A 19,493-nucleotide genomic window follows, 5' to 3' on the forward strand; every position below is an offset into this window, starting at 1 on the left:
TGGGCTGGCATCACTCGACTGGTGCAAGGACTAGTCGACTGGTAACGGGCAAATCAGGTTCTGATTTGTTCCAAGCTCTATAAGAAGGAGCTTGGTATGGCCGGCCAAGATGACAAAATTAGACTTGGTTAAAGCCTAATTAGTAGTCACCAAAGTGCTCAAGGTCTCTTGTGTCCAAGTGTTCTTGGTTGAAGTTGTGGTGAGGTTTCTCCACCCACAAGGAGTTGCTTGAGTAGCCGGAGTTTGCCGGGGAGTAATCCACCGACGGATAGGGATCGTCCACCTTACGGACACGCCGTGGAGTAGGAGTTTTATCTCCGAACCACGTAAATTGGCGTGTGTTGGTTTGCTTGCTCTTTCTTATTCTTTGTATTTGTATTTAGCTTTCGTATTTGTGTTTGTATTATTTGTATTCCGTTGCGCAACTAACAATTACGTAGAAAGCGAGCGATTTGGGGGCGCCGTCTATCCAACCCCCCTTCAAGCCGGTCACCGATCTTCCAACACCCCCTTCTTGGACACCAAGAAGAGCCTTACATTTGGATGGACTTGAGGCTATAATGAGGCCACGACAGGGACCTAGAGGAGAAATTGATTTTGACCTTCCGATGAGCTTGAGTGTCCCGTGTTCGCCCCAAACACACAACTCAAGTTCATCGATAATAACTCATTCCACTAGAGAGTTATTACCGCACTGCTGCACCAATCCCAAATTACATTATGGGCTCCATCTTATCATGAGTGTGTTAGTCTCCCTGTGTTTAAGATAACGAATGCCCACTAATTAAGTAAGTTACTGACAACTTTCTTAATTAATATCTAGGTCCAAGAGTAGTACCACTTAACTTCATTGTCATGTCGGACTAAGTCCACCTGTAGAGTTTTACATGACAATCCTTATGAGCTCCTCTTGGGGACATTCTCAACCTAGATAACTAGGACACAGATTCCTTCTATAATCAACAACATACACTATAAGTAATATCTTTTCCCAACTTATCGAGCATATTGATTTATCGAGCTAAACCTCACCCTTTGATAAGTCAAAGAAATAAATATTAAATATATGTGCTTGTTATTATATTAGGATTAAGAGCACACACTTCCATAATAACTAAGGTTTAGTTCTTTTATTAAGTCAGTACAAAAAGAACTTACCTAAATGGTCCTACTCAATACATTTAGAGTGTACCAGTGTAATTTATTAATCAAAATAAACTAATACTTAATTACACTACGACTATTCCGATGGTTTGTTCCTTTCCATCTTAGTTGTGAGCAACTATTTATAATTTATAAAGAACTGACAACATGATCTTCTGAGTGTGACACCACACTCCATGTTATCTACTATATAAATTAATTGAACAATTATATTTAACAAATAAATGCAGATATTGACCAATGTGATTCTTTTATTTCAAAAATAAATGTTTACAAAAGCTAGGCTTTTAGTATACACTCTAACAATCTCCCACTTATACTAAAAGACTAAGCTGTCATATCTGTTGCTATACATCTGATTCCCATCCCCTCCACATGCCGATCAAAAGCTTTCGCCGGAAGGGCCTTAGTGAAAGGATCTGCCAGGTTATCTGCTGATGCAATCTTGGCGACGACAACTTCTCCTCTCTTGACAATGTCACGTATCAGGTGGTACATGCGCTCTATATGTTTACTTGCTTTATGGACTCGTGGTTCCTTCGAGTTTACAACTGCACCGCTTTTATCACAATATATTGTGATGATGTTGGGCAAACCATGAATCACATCTAAGTCCATTAGAAAGTGCTGAGCCATATAACTTCTTTGGCTGCCTCAGAGGCTGCCACATACTCAGCTTCCATGGTTGAGTCCGAGACGCATTTTTGCTTAACACTCCTCTATGCAATGGCTCCACCTCCCAGAGTAAACACATAGCCTGATATAGACTTATTGTTGTCCCTATCTGATTGGAAGTCCGAATCCGTGTAACCCACAGGAAGCAAATCATCTGCCTGGTAAACTAACATATAGTCTCTAGTCCTTCTCAGGTACTTTAATATATGCTTTACCGCAGTCCAATGTTCTTGTCCAGGGTTACTCTGATATCTGCTAACCATGCCCACGACAAAATAGATATCAGGTCTCGTACACAGCATTGCATACATAAGGCTTCCTACAGTCGAGGCATAAGGAACTACCTTCATGTCCTCTATCTTCTTTGATGTCTTCAGAGACATCTCTTTAGATAAAGCTACTCCATGTCTAAAAGGTAAGAAACCTTTCTTGGAGTTCTGCATGCTAAAACGAGCAAGGATCGTATCTATATATGAAGCTTGAGATAGGCATAACATTCTTTTCTTGCGATCCCTTATGACTTTGATCCCAAGAATGTGTGCACATTCTCCTAAGTCTTTCATATCAAATTGTTTGGACAACCATACCCTTACGTCCGATAATACCTTGACATTGTTGCCAATTAACAAAATATCATCTACGTATAGTACAAGAAATACCACCACGTTTCCGTTGCACTTCTTGTATACACAAGACTCATCCGGATACTGAATAAATCCATATGACTGGATTACTTCATTAAACCGGATGTTCCAAGACCTTGAAGCTTGCTTCAGTCCATAAATGGACCGATTGAGCTTGCACACTAGATGCTCTTTGCCCTTTTCAATGAACCCTTCTGGTTGCTTCATATGGATGTTTTCTTCAAGACTTCCGTTAAGGAATGTTGTCTTGACATCCATTTGCCAAATCTCATAATCCATATGAGCGGCAATGGATAAGAGTATCCGGATAGACTTAAGCATGGCTACCGACGAAAAAGTCTCCTTATAATCGATTCCCTCTTTCAGAGTATACCCTTTCACAACAAGCCTTGCTTTAAAGGTTTCTACCTTCCCATCTGTCCCCCTTTTCCTTTTATAGATCCACTTGCATCCAACGGCTTTTACACCATCATGTGGTTCTACGAGCTCCCAGACCTTATTAGAATACATAGACGCTATTTCAGAATTCATTGCCTTTTGCCAAGATACTGCATCTATATCTTGGAGTGCTTCGTCATATGTCTGGGGATCAGGTTCATGTTTACCCGGGATCAAGTCCGAAGACTCTCCCAAAAACATGAATCTCTCAGGTTGCCTTACAACCCTCCCACTACGACGAGGCACTGTCTCTGGTTGTGTATCATGTGTGACACGTGTTGCAGTTTCTTGTGGTACTTCATCTTGTACTGTTGGTATTAAAGTAGACGCGTGCTCTCTTATTTCTTCTAGAACTATTTCACTTATGGGCTTATGGTTCAATACATAATCTTCTTCTAAAAATCGAGCATTGGTGCTAACAATGATCTTCTGATTTTTAGGATTATAAAATAAACCACCTTTCGTTCCCTTAGGATATCCCACAAACAGACAAACTTCCGTACGTGATTCCAACTTGTCAGTATCTCCCTTCAGCACATGTGCTGGACTACCCCATATCCGGATATGATTCAGACTAGGCTTACGCCCATTCCATAATTCCATGGGAGTAGAAGGAACTGTTTTAGAAGGTACCATATTCAGAACGTACACTGCTGTTTCCAGGGCATATCCCCAAAATGAATTTGGTAATTCTGAATAACTCATCATCGATCTAATCATTTCCATAAGAGTCCTATTCCTTCCTTCTGCCACACCATTCTGTTGGGGTGTACCAGGTGCAGACAATTGGGATTGAATCCCGACTTCTGATAAGTAATTCCTAAACTCTCCAAAGAGGTATTCGCCACCACGGTCAGACCGTAGTGTCTTGATACTTTTACCAAGACGTTTCTCCACATCAACCCTATATTCTTTGAACTTATCAAAGCATTCAGACTTGCGGCGCATCAGGTAAATGTATTCGTATCTTGAATAATCGTCTATAAAGGAGACGAAGTATTCATAACCACCTCTTGCTTGGATAGACATAGGACCACACAAATCATAATGAACCAGTTCTAACGCATCTTTGGCTCTATAACCCTTGGCCTTAAAAGGTCTCTTGGTCATTTTACCTTCCAAGCAGGATTCATATGTTGGAAAGTTTTCCAACTCTAATGAACCCAAGAGTCCATCGGCTACAAGCCTTTGAATCTTACTTAAGTTAATATGACTAAGCCTTAGAGGCTAAAGATACGTTTGGTTCATTTCCGAAGGTTCTTTTCTCTTATTAGAGTTAGAAGATGTGTTATTAATTTCCATATTTTACTTTGTGGGAGAAATTGGATTTAAAGTGTATAAATTGCCAACCAATGCACCAGAACAGATAATCACCTTATTTCTCTTTATAACCACATTGTTACTAAAAGAAACTGAATATCCATCCAAATACAGTTTAGAAACTGAAATTAAAGTCTTTCTAAAACTGGGTACATAAAGACAATTTCTTAAAACCAAATTTCTATTCCTATCAAAAGATAAGTAGACGTCTCCCACTGCAACAGCCGCCACCTTAGTAGCATTGCCCATGTAGACGGTTATCTCTCCTTCAAATAGTCGTCAGGTTTCCTAGAACCCCTGCAAAGAATTGCAGACATGATCAGTGGCTCCCGTATCTACACACCAGGTGCTGGTAGATAACACCGCTAAACATGTTTCAACTACTAGAGCATGAGATATATCTTTATTGTTCTGATTCCTACGAGGATAGTCCGCCTTCCAATGTCCTGACTACTTGCAGATGAAGCACTTGCCCTTTGGCTTCTTCATTCCAGCTTTTTGTCCCTGAGGTTTATTCACTCTCTTTGCTGAAAAGACTTGTTTCTTCTTCTTCTTGCCTTTCGGCTTAGAAATAGAACCATTTTCAGCATAGTGAATATGAGAACTTTGACGAAATATACCTTCTCCTGCCTGTAGTTTTGTCAGAAGTTCCGCCAACGTATACTCTCTTTTGTTCATGTTATAGTTCAGGCAGAACTGCTCAAAACTTCTAGGTAGTGTTTGGAGAATTATATCGACTTGGGTTTCCCCATTGATTTCTCCTCCAAGAACTTGTATTTCGTTCAGATAGGCCATCATTTTGAGGATATGATTCCTTACGGGTGTTCCCTCAGACATGGTGGCCGTCATTAACTTTCTCATTGTCTCTTGCCTAGCAGTCCGACTCTGGTGCCCAAAGAGTTCTTTGAGATTGTTCATTATATCATAAGCTGTTGGTAAATCTTGATGTTGATGTTGCAATACATTTGACATTGATGCCAAAATGTAACACCGCGCCATCTCATCAGCTTTTACCCATTTCTTATGATACTCAATCTCCTCTGGGGTAGAGTCATCGTCAAGTGCATCAGGGCAAGCCTCAGTCAGTACAAACTTATAGCTTTCAACAGTAAGAACAATGTCAAGGTTCCTTTTCCAATCAATATAGTTGGGACTAGTAAGTTTGTTTTCTTTCAGTATAATGGCCAGTGGGTTGAAAGTCATCCTAAGAATCACAAAAATAAACTTTGGTCAAGACTCTAAATTTAGAATAATATTGATTCCTCAAACAATGCTATTTTAAATTAACCAACACCTCAAATCACCGTGAATATTACATGCCACGTTAGTGTGGACGTATACAAATTCAACATTTGTAAGAGGAGGGTGTGACCCATTAATTTTATTATCTTGTCATCCTAACTTTATGACAAATAAAATTAATAGTTGGTTTCACTCTGGTCACACAAAACAATAGCAGGGACTCCATTGGGGAGGATACTATTGAATGCGTCTAAGTGTATACCATTACTTGATACTAAGTCCATTAAATAGGATTGTGCCCCTTCAGTTAGAGAAGATCACACGCTCCTAAATAATTTCCTATAACCATCCATAAAAGGAAGTTTGATCTAGTGATCCGCAACAAACCCATCCGTTGTGGAGGGAGGCACTCAGAGCCAACACGCAAGCTTGTTGCATCACTTACAAACCAGTAATGGAGACCATGAGATTTATTTAAAATCCCTCTCCCACTTAGTTATTTAAAATGAGGATTTTATCCTATGCTAGCATACATCACATGCACATAAACATCATAGTAAATAAAAGCAATAAATTTAGAAATTAATTTTCCAACTATTATGGTCTCTTTTCCATCACTGTCTTTAGTATACTCCAACCCTAGCTGCTGCCATCTTTAGCCACCACCATCGGGGCGAGTCATCGCATCCATCTTGCTTTTTATTCCACTGCGCCTCTGGTGCTCCATAAGTACCACGCCTCACAAGAATCCGATCCGCAACAAAAATAGAATTTTACATATATCGATCCTATATTCCACGAGGGAATGTACATGTAATCTAGATCGAAAATAAAATTCTAAAATCCTAGGGCTAATATAGCTCCTGCTGTATTAGTTACATACAATCATGCACACACAAAATATTGCCCTTGACATGTCCAAGGGTCCAATCACACACAACATCAATAAGCCATAATAGTTGGAGCCTGCAACCAAAGAGTTAGCACATCTTACTATTATCCTGCCTAAATTATGTATGACATGTGCATAACCTATTTGAATTCTAAATACACAGAGGCAAACCCTAGCTCTGATACCAATTGTTGGTTAGTCCTAGGAAAACGTACCGGTTCCACTGTACAAAATTTTTTGTACAAGTGTCAAATCTTTCCTTAAATAACCTATTGTGTTCTTTAGAAGTTAAATTAGGAATCGCAGACGGAATTTAATATCATTGATTCCAAATTTAACTTATCTGTTCTTAATGATTTAGATTTGAATCGCAAGCGAAACTTAACACTATTGATTCAAATCTACCTATGTTATTAATTTCATTAAATATTAATTTCTAAAATTGGCTTCCAGGACTGCATGGCGAGGCACATGACCTTCTTGGATATGAGAGCAACCACCACCGCCTAGACAAAGTCTTTTAAGGAAAGCTAATATTTAATTTCCTTAAATAACTCTAGGTTAACCAAAAAGAACAATCGAATCACAAATTCGAAAAAGAAGAAAACACAAACTCGAAAAATAAATTTGATAAACTAGATCAAATTGCCTCTTGTATTTAGAATTCTTACAAAGAAAATAACTAGTATGATGCGGAAGAAAACTACTAGTTATACATTCTCTTTGTAAGCTAATGACCTCAAGATCTTCTGCCGTATTCCTCGCCTCGCCTTGGACGTCGTGTGGGCGACGATCCTCCAAGATGAACACCACCCAAAAGTTTTTTCCTCTTCTTCTAAAATCCGACCACCACCACCGCTAAGGAGAAGAGAGCAAAAGGGAAAAGAGAAGGGAGAGAGAGGGCCGACCACTTGAGGTTCTCCAAGCAAGAGAATAAAAATTGTTGTATCTCATGAAGCCTCCCCACCCCTTCTTTTATATTAGTTGCCCAAGGCAAATAAGGGAAGAATTTTTACAAAAATTAAAATCTTCCTTTAACTTTTCCTTTTCCCTTTTATTTTCCTTTTCTTTCCTCTTGATTGAATCAATCACCAAATTAATTAGATGAAGATTTTTTTATAATTGGCTAGCCCCTTGCTTGGGCTCCAAGCAAGGTGGCCGGCCACCACATCAAGAATAAGGAAATATATTTTTTAAAATTTTACAAGAAGAAATCCTCTTATAAAATTTACAAGCTCTCTTTCCTAAAGTAGGAGTTAAAAAAGGAAAGTTCTAAAAATTAAAACCATGTTTTAAAATTTAAAACTTCTCTTATAAAATTTTCTTTTTTAACATGGTGATAGAAAATTTAAATTTTAAAACTTATCCTCCTTTTTTTCTTAAATCATGAGGATGGTTAAAAAAAGGAAAGTTTTAAAACTTTTAAAACTCTCTATTAAAACATGTGACCTAATTCAAATAAGGAAAGTTTTAAAAATTAAAATATCTCTTTTAAAACTTATAGTTTTCTACAAAGAGAAGATTTTAAAAATTCAAAACAACCCTCCCTTTTTGAATTATTGTGGTTGGCCCCTTCATGCTTGGTCACCAAGCAAAGGGCCGACCCCTATAGAAGAGGGTGTGGCTGGCCCTTGCTTGGTCACCAAGCATTGGACCGGCCCCCTTCTTGGACACCAAGAAGAGCCTTACATTTGGATGGACTTGAGGCTATAATGAGGCTATGACAGGGACCTAGAGGAGAAATTGGTTTTGGCCTTCCGATGAGCTTGAGTATCCCGTGTTCACCCCGAACACACAACTCAAGTTCATTGATAATAACTCATTCCACTAGAGAGTTATTATCGCACTACCGCACCAATCCCAAATTACATTATGGACTCCTTCTTATCATGAGTGTGTTAGTCTCCATGTGTTTAAGATAACGAATGTCCACTAATTAAGTAAGTTACTGACAACTTTCTTAATTAATATCTAGCTCTAAGAGTAGTACCACTCAACTTCATTGTCATGTCGGACTAAGTCCACCTGCAGGGTTTAACATGACAATCCTTATGAGCTTCTCTTGGGGACATTCTCAACTAGATAACTAGGACACAGATTCCTTCTATAATCAACAACACACACTGTAAGTAATATTTTTTCCCAACTTATTGGGCATATTGATTTATCGAGCTAAACCTCACCCTTTGATAAGTCAAAGAAATAAATATTAAATATATGTGCTTGTTATTATATTAGGATTAAGAGCACACACTTCCATAATAACTAAGGTTTAGTTCTTTTATTAAGTCAGTACAAAAAGAACTTACTTAAATGGTCCTACTCAATACACTTAGAGTGTACCAGTGTAATTTATTAATCAAGATAAACTAATACTTAATTACACTACGACTATTCCGATGGTTTGTTCCTTTCCATCTTAGTCGTGAGCAACTATTTATAATTTATAAAGAACTAACAACATGATCTTCTGAGTGTGACACCACACTCCATGTTATCTACTATATAAATTAATTGAACAATTATATTTAACAAATAAATGCAGATATTGACCAATGTGATTCTTTTATTTCAAAAATAAATGTTTACAAAAGTTAGACTTTTAGTATACATTCCAATATCCTAACCTCTCAAAACACATTTGTATACATTTAGGGGGAGTTTTCATGATGAAAACAAGGATGAATTGGTTAAGGAAGACTAAGTAGAGGTTTAGGTTGAGGTTTGGTTTTAATATTGAATTTTTGAACCTCAAAACTTCAAAATTTGGGTTTCCTAAAGGTTTAGGGATTCCAAGTCATTATTGATGCACTGACAGAAGTTACGTGCATGTCTTTAGGGGGAGTTACTCTTTAAGGACATGAAAATCTATTTTCATACACCTTGGAAGGTGGTTGACCTTCTTTAGCGAAAATGCTCAAGGTTGGACATTTGAATATAATGGAGAGTGGATATCTTCATTAGTCAAGTGGTGTATGCTCACGGATGAGCATTTGATGGCAATGAAGGGTATGAGACCTTCATTTGAATCGTGTGTGAATATACCAAGTGGTATATGCTCAAGGATGAGCGTTAAGAATAATGAAGGTTATGTGACATTCGTTATTGTGTTGTGAATAACGAGTGAAGTTGTAAACAATGTTGGGTAACTCTTTAGGGGGAGAGTTTTTGATGTGTGCCAATAGGGAGAGAATGTGTGGTTAAGTTAGACCTTCATTACCTAAGAGGGAGTTTGCCCTTTAGAAAAGGAGGAGAATGAAAGAAACCATCATTCTTACATTGGCATAAAGGAGAGTTGAGGTTATGAGATTAGCCTAACTTAAAGGTATTGTCATATATCAAAAAGGGGGAGATTGTTGGTGCAATATTCCCTAGGTCAAGGTTGACTGAGCTTGAATTGGTTCAAGCTTGAGTCTTGATGTTTGAGTTTCGATGTTTGACAATACATGTAGACAACACATAAAGATTGCAGGTGCGATTGTTCATGTGGGGAGATTGTGAATGAGAGTCAAGTAAGTCAAGGTTAACTGAATGCTTGACAGGAAAGTCCTAGTGAGTGAAGTTAGGCAGATGGAAAGACCTGGTGAGTGAAGCTAGGCAGCTGGAAAATTCTGGTGAGTGAAGCTAGGTGAAAGTCCTGGTGAGTGAAGCCAGGCACAGGAAATACAGATGGATCAAGTTTGATCAGACATCTGGTGTTGGGAAGTCCAAGTAGGTCAAAGGGATTGACCGAATACTTGGCACGAGAAATCCAGGTGGATCAAGGTTGATCGGACACCTCGTGGAGATAAGTCCAAGTGGGTCAAGTATGACCGGACACTTGGCACGAGGAGAAAAGTCCAAGTGGGTCAAAGGGATTGACCAGACACTTGGTGAGGGAGTCCTAGCAGGTCAAGGGTGATCGGATGCTAGACATGATGTACCAACAAGTCATGGTTGACCGGATGTTGGTGTCGGGGACTTTGGACTTGTTTTTGGGCAAAAACAGGAGCTGGATCGATCAGCCGATCGATTGGCTCATGCCCAATCGATCGGCTGATCGATTGGGCAAGTCCCTGCGACAAGCCTCCTCCCAATCGATCAGTGGATCGATTGGGAGAATCGTCGATCGCACAGAAAGCCTCCCAATCGATCGACCGATCGATTGGGAGCCTCTAATCGATCGGCTGATCGATTGGGAGCTGTGATTTTGCACGATAAGCCCTAGATCGATCATTCAATCGATCCAGGCAATTCCCGAGAGCACAGAGGCACTCTGGATCGATCGGCCGATCGATCCAAAGTCTCCCCAATCTATTGGGAGCAATCCGATCGATTGGGATTCGACCGTTGGCGTAGAATAAAGCCGTTGTCGAGCTCTTTCTCCACTAACGCTTGCACTGTTCAGCTCCGTTCTACACAGCGATTCTAGAGCTTCTCCACAGAGTTCTCACCGCCAGATCTTGAAGGTTCTTGGAGGCATTTCCAAGTCAAGAGGTGGATCTACAGCAAGAAGAAGAAGCTAGGGTTAGGGTTTCTTGTGTAAACCGTGTAAGCTTTCCCTTGTATTTGCTTCACTTTGTTTCTTGTTGTATTGAGAGTATTGTAGGGCTTCTCCGCCTTCGGTAGTTACCGAAAAGGAGCGTTTTCATAGTGGAGGGTGCGTGAGTGTGTGGATCCTTGGATTAGTCACCTCTTCTTGAGGTGGATACCAAGTAAATCCCTAGTGTTAGCGTTGTGTATTTGTTTCTTTGTATTTTCCGCTGCATTTCATCACAAGAAACAAGCAATGACGAGCACGAGATTGCGCAGAGCTATTCACCCGCCCCCTCTAGCTACATTTCGACCCTAACAGAATCCAGAATTTGTCCCAGCATCTGGGATGAATTTTGTGACGAAATTAGTTTTCGTTGGAAATTTTTGACGAAAATTTTTTGTTGTAGATTGCGTTCCTAATTTGGGTCGAAATTTATTTTTGTCACCAAATTTGTTAAGATTTAGGGATGAAAAATATTTGTCCCAAAATTTCGTGCCTAAATCATTATTTTTTTTTAGTGTTTTCAAATTAATTCTAGAGAGAAAAACAAATAAGGAAAAATAAAAATTCAGTATAAAATTAAATTTAATACTAGAATTGAATTTACTTGTCTCCCCTATTCTTTTCCTTATATAGGTCTCCTATTATATTTGGATAAATCCAAACCCACTTCAACTAATCCACATCCATACTTTCATTCCATTAGTCATAAATATGGTTCAATAACTAAACCTCTTAGTTTAATAACTAAACAATTTTTAATTAAAGAATCAAACCAATTTAATTATTTAATTAAATTAAAGAGGGTCTAATTTATCTTCAAAAGACGTGGTTCATCCGTACTTTCATTCCGACAAAATAATTTTCATATTTGTCGTTCGTCTGATCTAACTAGATTTAATCTCTCTCGATTTGAGAATCCAATTCTCAAACTCATTTTAAGCTCTTTGGAAAACTCGTAGTGCGTGTGACTTAATAAGTTCTCGATTATATTTTTCATCTATAATTAACCATTAATTATGGATCGATTATGAATGACACCTAGTAGTACATTATGATCCTCAATTGACTAGAAAATAAAACGGTTGATTCCAGAACTACTTCTGAACCTTTTAGCAGCTACAATGAGTCGTGCCTCGTTATTTTCATTTATCTTATACCCACTTAGTTTAAAACATGGTCTATGTGTCAGTCTCCACTAGGCTGACTACGTCACACCTAGCCCAAGTAATATTTCCTCGTCCTGTGGATTCAAGTTACTCATACATGTGTCCAAGAGTATAATACTCTTAACATGTGATGCTTTGACTAAACACTTTGAGTAATAATCTTGACAAATGGCTGTAGGGTATACATCTTTTTGTAAGGAGTGGTGAATCCTTTATTGATTATTCAAATATCTTCAGACATTTTGACTTGTATCTAATCATTCTAGGTCCACACATCCTCGGAGATGCTTGCTTAAGATGTCAAAGTATAAGTCTTCATGACTAAGATAACTTGAATACTTCAAATCAAATGAAACTTGTACTTAAGCTAGAGTAAAAATTTCTATATATATATATAGAAAATCATATGAAGTCTCATAGTAGGTTATCAGAATTGATGATGTCCGAACTCATCAATTCAACGATTAGGGATTATCTCAATACATTTATAATTACACATATAGTGATATTCACTAGTTGTGATTCAATCATAAGTTCTCTCATGTTATGAATCATATTATAAACATTTAATATATGAATTTAAAATCAAATCATACATATAGAGAATATGTACTGAAATAATAAATTTCTATTTATCTAATAAATAATAGATACTATAAGATGATTATCTTAAATATATCTCAAATATAATCATTACTGGGTTGATATTAACCAGATTCTATTAAATATATTATTTAACAAGTCATCAAAATTGTAGATGGAGTTAGTTTCATAAGAATAATTTTTAAGGCAATCCCAAAAAAAAAAAAATGTTATTTAACGAGTCTCTAGTGATGCATGCACATGTTAACATAGATAGGAAACACAATTTAGTTTTAAATTATAATTTGAATACACAAATTGGAATATGATACAACTGAATAATACCAAAAGTCAATTTTCTCTCATATAACTTTAGCTAATGAAATATCAAAATAACTAATACTTATTAAAATTAGCATTTGGAAACCCCAAAATAAACAACTATATATATTTAACCTATAAACCTCCAACGTAACAAAATTGGCTACTTTTCTCTCCCCTATAAATATATATAACCCCTCGGCCTCACTCATGTTCTTGCCGCACCCACCTTAATGCAAATGTGGTCGGCACGAGCAGCTGGAATTCTTCTCTATATAATGGTTCTATCTTTGCTTTCGGGAATAAGTGGAATGGCATCGGACAACAACCCTGTGATCTATGACTACTCTCCTTACTTTCTCGTCTACAAAGACGGCTCTGTCAAGCGGCTCAAGGCGGAGGAGCAAACGCTGCCCGGCCTCGACCCCCTCACTAATGTCGACTCCAAGGATATCTGCATTTCCGCCGATGTCTCTGCCCGCATCTATCTTCCTCCCATCAATATCAACTTTACTAGCACAAAGCTCTCCCTCATCCTCTACTTTCGCGGCGGCGACTTCTGCATATTCTCTTCTGCCTCCCCCATCGTCCACCGCCATCTCAATGGCCTCGCGGCCGTGTCCTCTTCTATCATCCTCTCTGTCGACTACCGTCGTGCACCGGAACACCATATCCCTGTGCAATATGATGATTGTTGGGCTGCTCTCGAATGGGTCGCATCCCATCACAGCGACGCCGGTGAGAAAAATTATATAATAATTAACATAGAAATTTAAATAATATATTTTTTTTAATAATTTGGCACATATATAATTAATATTCTACATGTGTACGTAGAACCGTGGCTCCTCGATCATGCTGACTATGACAGAGTCTACTTAGCCGGCGACAGTGCTGGCGGCAACATCGTGCACAACCTGGCTATGCGAGTTGGGTCTCAAGGGCTGATCTCCAGTTATAGCTTGAAGCTAGCGGGGACGATACTACTAGATCCTTACTTCTGGGGGAAAAATATGACAGCCTCAGAGAAAGCAGCCGATCCAGTATTAAGGAAGAAGTTGGACCAACTGTGGGGAATGATTTGCCCAGAGTCGACGGCCGGGAATGACGACCCGCGCGTGAATCCCTTGGCGGCGGGAGCGCCGAGTTTGGCAGATCTGGGGTGCACGCGAATGCTGCTGTGCACGTCGGAGAAGGACGCGATGAGGGATTGAGCGCTGATGTACTATGAGGCGTTGACGAAGGGTAGTGGGTGGCGCGGGACGGCTGAGTTGTATGAGGCGACAGGGGAGGATCATGAATACTATCTGAATCATCCAGACAGCAACAGCACTGCTATGCTCCGTGCCAGAATCGCAGCCTTCTTGACTTGAAGTTGTTGAATCATTATGTACTCTAACTCTAGCTAGCATACCATGATAATAAAAATGAATGTCAACTCATACTTGGCTAAGGTTTGCTTTTGTATACCTTTTCTATTCGACATTAATTCTGAATAAAATTATAATATATAAGAACTCTAAAAAGTTGAATAAAATATACTATATTTATTCAAGTAAAATATTATATCACTCATCTTTTGGCCTAGTTAAATCTATCATAATAATTAAGACTAATTATAAAATGATTGATTCTTAACTTTTATTTTATATTATTGTTTAAAATGAAGTGATTGATAGATATATAGGAGGGTTAGGATAGGGGAGTGTAATTCTATCATGGAGTAATATTCGATTCTATAAGTTTGTCAATTATTTTAATAAAACAATAGAATCAGATTATAGGTATAGGTGGGGCATCGTATTTGATATAGGTATTAAAATATTCATGATCGTACTTGAAACTTTGTGAACTTTACATTCCGTTATCGTGTTGTATTACAGATAGAGCATTGATCCGGTCCGGAAGTTGAGTCGGATGGACCATCGGATTAGGTGGTGAGAATGTTGACTGAATCGCGACGTCTCGGAGGGGGGTGCTGAGATGACTTCTGTGTTAACTAAGTCTTCAAAAGTTCTCTGGTCAACGCTACCTGCAGTCAGCGAACGGATTGACTCGCCCCCCGGTACCCCGATGCTCGAGGTAGATCCAACGAATATATGAGTACAAGATTAAGCCATAAAATAATGAAATATGCATAAGATATGAACAGAGACTGTATCCTGGCCCAGGGGGCGCTCTCGGATGGGACGCGGCTCGAGTTGTCGTGACCCGGAAGAGTAGCTGACTCTGATCAGGCTGGAGAGCGGGATCTGCCAACTAGAAACCGAACGCAGCCTGGAACCGAAAGACGAGCTGCAGGTCGGGATATGACATCGGCGCGCAGGCCGAGATAAGGCACCGGCACATAGACCGGGATAAGATACCGGCACGTAGACCGGGATATGAAATCGGCACACAGGCCAAGATATGAGATCGGCACGTAGGCCGGGACACTAAGTCAACGCACAGACCGGGAAATGAGATCGACACGTAGGCCGAGACATAACTTCAGCATGCAGGCCGAGACATGACTTCGGCATGCAGGCCGAGATGAAACAACAAGATCAACACGTAGACCGAGAAACAAGATCGGCACGTAGGTCGGGATAGGACATCGACATGCAGGCCGGGATAATACAACATAAGCACACATGTCGAAATACCACCACCGCACGAAGGCGGGAATACACGATGGAAGGCCATATCAGTGTCGAAAGCGCACAGCGGCGTGTCTCGAATACCGAATCGACTTCAAAACTATACGGCAGCGCGGATCGGAGCATGGCCACAGTTGTGCAGTCAGCGGAAGTCGTGGGTCGGCCGACGACAATTACTAATGTGCCGAAAAGGAGGGGACATGGGAACTGCCGACGTGCAAAGAGAGAGGTGGCGTCGTCATCCCACTGTGAACAGGGAGAATCCGACTACGGTATCGCGAGGAGGAGAGGTCGGCTACGGTGTTGCGAGGAAGAGAGGTCAGCTGCGGTGTTGTGAGTAGGGTGGGAGAGGTGGTTGTCAGCGTCCGAGAGAGGGAGCGGGGGGACGGCTCTGAGGCAGCTCCGGCGAAAAGCAAGAAGCGAGAGGCGCTCGGAGATAGTGGCATGGTCGGTCTCATGGTGGCAGCAGAGCAACCAAACGAAGAAGATCCCTTCTTCCTTTGGCGGCGACCCTCAACACCTCCCTGTTGACGACGGCAAAGCAACGCGAACTCAGCTCCCCCTTCTCTGAACTTGATCTGCGGCCTGGTCACAAAAGCAAGACGAAGAAGAAGAGAAGGGGTGATAGCTAGAGGAAGAAAGAGAGAGGAATGTGCGGCTGCCGGCATATCCCTCGGTCCGGAGCGTGAGAGGAAGAAGGAGATGGCTTTGACGGCGGAAGAGGCCAAGAGGCGAAAGAAAAGGGAGAGGAATGGAAGCGGAGGCCGGCGACCGGCGTCGATGCCGGCGAAGAGGCTGTGAGGAAGCAGGTCCTTCTCCTCTGTTGGCGACAGCACAAAAACGGGGAAGAGGGAGAGAAGCGGCTGAGACATGAGACAGTGAGGGCTTCGCGAGGGGGAGAGGAAGAGGGAAAGAGGTGTCTGTCGGCCGCCGGTCTCGGCGCCGGCGAGGAGTACAGGCGGGCAGAAGAAAGCTGGCGGCGGAAGCCCCTCCTCGCAAAAAATGCACCTCCCCCCTAATTAAGCCCTAAATAGTGTAATGACCATCTTGCCCTTCCCTCTCTTCATAATTACCACTTTGCCATCAGGACCTAACCGTATCAAGCATGTATGGATGGATGAGAGCTTCGGATGGGAGCTTAGTTACCCAATGCTATTTCACTTATTTTCATAGCCTTGTAATTAAAGAAGTCATCCTCATGCGGACTTATGATTTGAGTATCACCAAGTAACGATCGAGTACTCATAGATCAATTTTTGGATTCAATCAATGGCATGCTTATGGCTTAATTCTGAGCATAAATTAAGCGCCAAATAGCAAATGCAAAAGCAATTTGTTCCATTTACTTATGTTCCCATTCATTCTTTGGGCATCACAAAAAGACTTAGCAACATCGAATGGGATAACTATTATTCCGTGGGCTATTGAATTCGTTCGTTGATTCGTACATGAATATCAAAAATAATTTAAAAACGTGTTTATTCAAAAAAGAATATTAGAAAATAGGAAAAGAACAACACTACCAAAAATATTAATAAGCCAATTAAAATCTCGTTTTACACAAACCCAAATAATTATTTATATAAACTTCAAACTCTAAGACAAAGGAAAAAAAATCCAACATATAAACTTTAATTGCTAACTTGTAAAGAAATGGAAAAAATTCTAACATAAAGAAAAAATTCTTAATATACTCACAAACCTAAAATTCTTAAAATTCCAAATAAAAAATTATAAAAAATATAAAAATTATCAAAAAATATCCTAATTACTAAATAATAAAATATTACCAAAAATAGTAATAAAAATCTTTGAATCCTCTTGCATCATTTGTCTTGGGTTAAAAAAAAAATGCATTCTCGAGTTGTATTAGATGGTAGCCCAGGAGAAAGATTATCTAGTACCAAATCGGTAAAAGTTTATTGGAGGGTGAAGTGTATCAAGTCAAAGTTTTGAGACATGAGCGGTAGTTTCTTCGCCTTGTGTTGATACACTGCATAATCTCCTACTTCATGTTAGGACACTCTGCGAGCTGAGGGGTAATTAGCTCCAATCGCTTCATTGATGATTTGTTGCTGCGAAAACTCGAAGCAAGCGCTAATACCCTTGATTTTACATGGTATCCACCTCTTTGAGATGACCAATCCAAGGGTACACTCTCCTCACTCATAGTACAGTGAAGGAGAAGTCTCGTATAAATTCCAACACAAGAATACACAAGAAATATAACAAAAGATACAACAAGAACAAGGAAATGAATACTACAACGAGGAACCTTTGCTCTTAATCTCTTGTTGCTGTGGAACACCTCTTGATGCTTGAAAATATAGCAGCACTTTGCTCCAAGAACCTTGAATAACTGGCGGAAAGAATCAAAGAAGAAGTTGCGTTTGAATCCTCATCATCACCTTTATATCCTGTGGATTAGGACTCCCAATTGATTAGTCTTAACCCCAATCAATTGTCACGTTAGATTCGAGTGCATTCAGCCATCCAAACCTTGCAACGTATCTTTTCTATTGGGAGATTGTTGGTGCAATGATTCTCCAAGTCAAGGTTGACCAGTTTGACCAAGCTCAAGTGGATTTGAGCTTGAATTTTGATGTTTGAACAATATATTGTGGACAACATGTTTAGACAATGTGTTCTTCGACAATATGTGAGAAAGGTCAAGTAAGTCAAAGAGGACCGGTACTTGATTGGTAAAGTCCTAACTGGAGGTTAGGAAAGGCAAGTCCTAACTCGGGGGTTAGGCAAAGGAAAAGTCCAAGTGGGTCAAGGAGAACCACACGTTGGTAAAGAAAGTCCAAGTGGGTCAAGGAGGATCACAGATTGGCAACGAAAGTCCTAACCGCGGTTAGGCAAAGAAACTCCAAGTGGTTCAAGGAGGACTGCACATTGGCAAGGAAAGTCCTAACTGCGTTATGTAAGTAAAGTCCAAGTGGATCAAGAAGGTTCACACGTTGAAAAAAGAAAGCCCTAAATGTAGTTAGGTAAAGGGAAGTCCAAGTGGGTCAAGGGGGACCACACGTTCATAAGGTAAAATCCTTACTGCAATTAGGCAAGAGAAAAATTTAAGTGGGTCAAAGAAGACTACACTTGGTGACTGGAAGTTCAACGAGAAGTTGACAAACAGACACTTGGTAGGGAAGTCCTAATACGTCACGGTTGATCGGAGATTAGGCAAGGAAACCCTAGAATTGGGTTAAGTAAGTTAGGGTTGGATGTGATCGATTGAGACCCATGAGCGCATCTCTTCGCGAAGTGCATGATCGATTGGAAGCTAGTTTTCATGAAGCGCATTGCATTGCACTATGTTGAATCTATTAGGAAGAGTCTCAATCAATTGAGTATATTGCGAGAGGCTTAATTGATTAAGCTTGTGTTAGTTGCTACTGGGAATATCGTACTGGTTCCCCTGTACAAAAATTTTGTACAAGTCCTGAACCATTCCTAGCAACCTATTGTGTTATTTAGAAATTAAATTTAGAATCGCAAACAGAACTTAACATTATTGATTCCAAATTTAACTTATCTGTTCTTAGATGTTTATGTTGGGGCAATTTACCTAGGTCAAGTTTGACCAGTTTGACTAAGATTGAGTTGAGTCAAGCTTGAGTTGAGATTTGAGTTTTGATGTTTGACAATATAAGGAGATTGCTGGAGCAATCGTCTGATTATGGAGATGGTCAAAGGGTTGACCAAGTTGATGAGAATACAAGTTAAGTAGGTCAAGGTTGACAGGGGACTTGACTGGGAAAGTCCTAACTAGAGGTTAGGTAAATTGGAAAGTCCAAGTATGATCTTGGCAAATGAGAAAGACCTGGTGAGGAGCTAGGCATTTGGGAAGTCCTGGTGAGGAGCCAGGCAACTGAAACTCTAAGTATGATC

The 19,493-nt window shown here is 39.9% G+C and overlaps 1 protein-coding gene across 1 annotated transcript; it reads left to right on the forward strand.

Moving 5' to 3' along the window:
* Nucleotides 1-13,274: 13,274 nt before the first annotated feature.
* LOC122054712 (2-hydroxyisoflavanone dehydratase-like) lies at nt 13,275-14,177 on the forward strand. Its single transcript, XM_042616148.1, has 2 exons — nt 13,275-13,701; nt 13,801-14,177. The coding sequence occupies exons 1-2, from the start codon at nt 13,275-13,277 to the stop codon at nt 14,175-14,177; spliced, it is 804 nt and encodes a 267-aa protein (XP_042472082.1).
* Nucleotides 14,178-19,493: the final 5,316 nt, after the last annotated feature.

The sequence above is a fragment of the Zingiber officinale genome, chromosome 3B, assembly GCF_018446385.1.
Source record: "Zingiber officinale cultivar Zhangliang chromosome 3B, Zo_v1.1, whole genome shotgun sequence".
Taxonomy (NCBI): domain Eukaryota; kingdom Viridiplantae; phylum Streptophyta; class Magnoliopsida; order Zingiberales; family Zingiberaceae; genus Zingiber; species Zingiber officinale.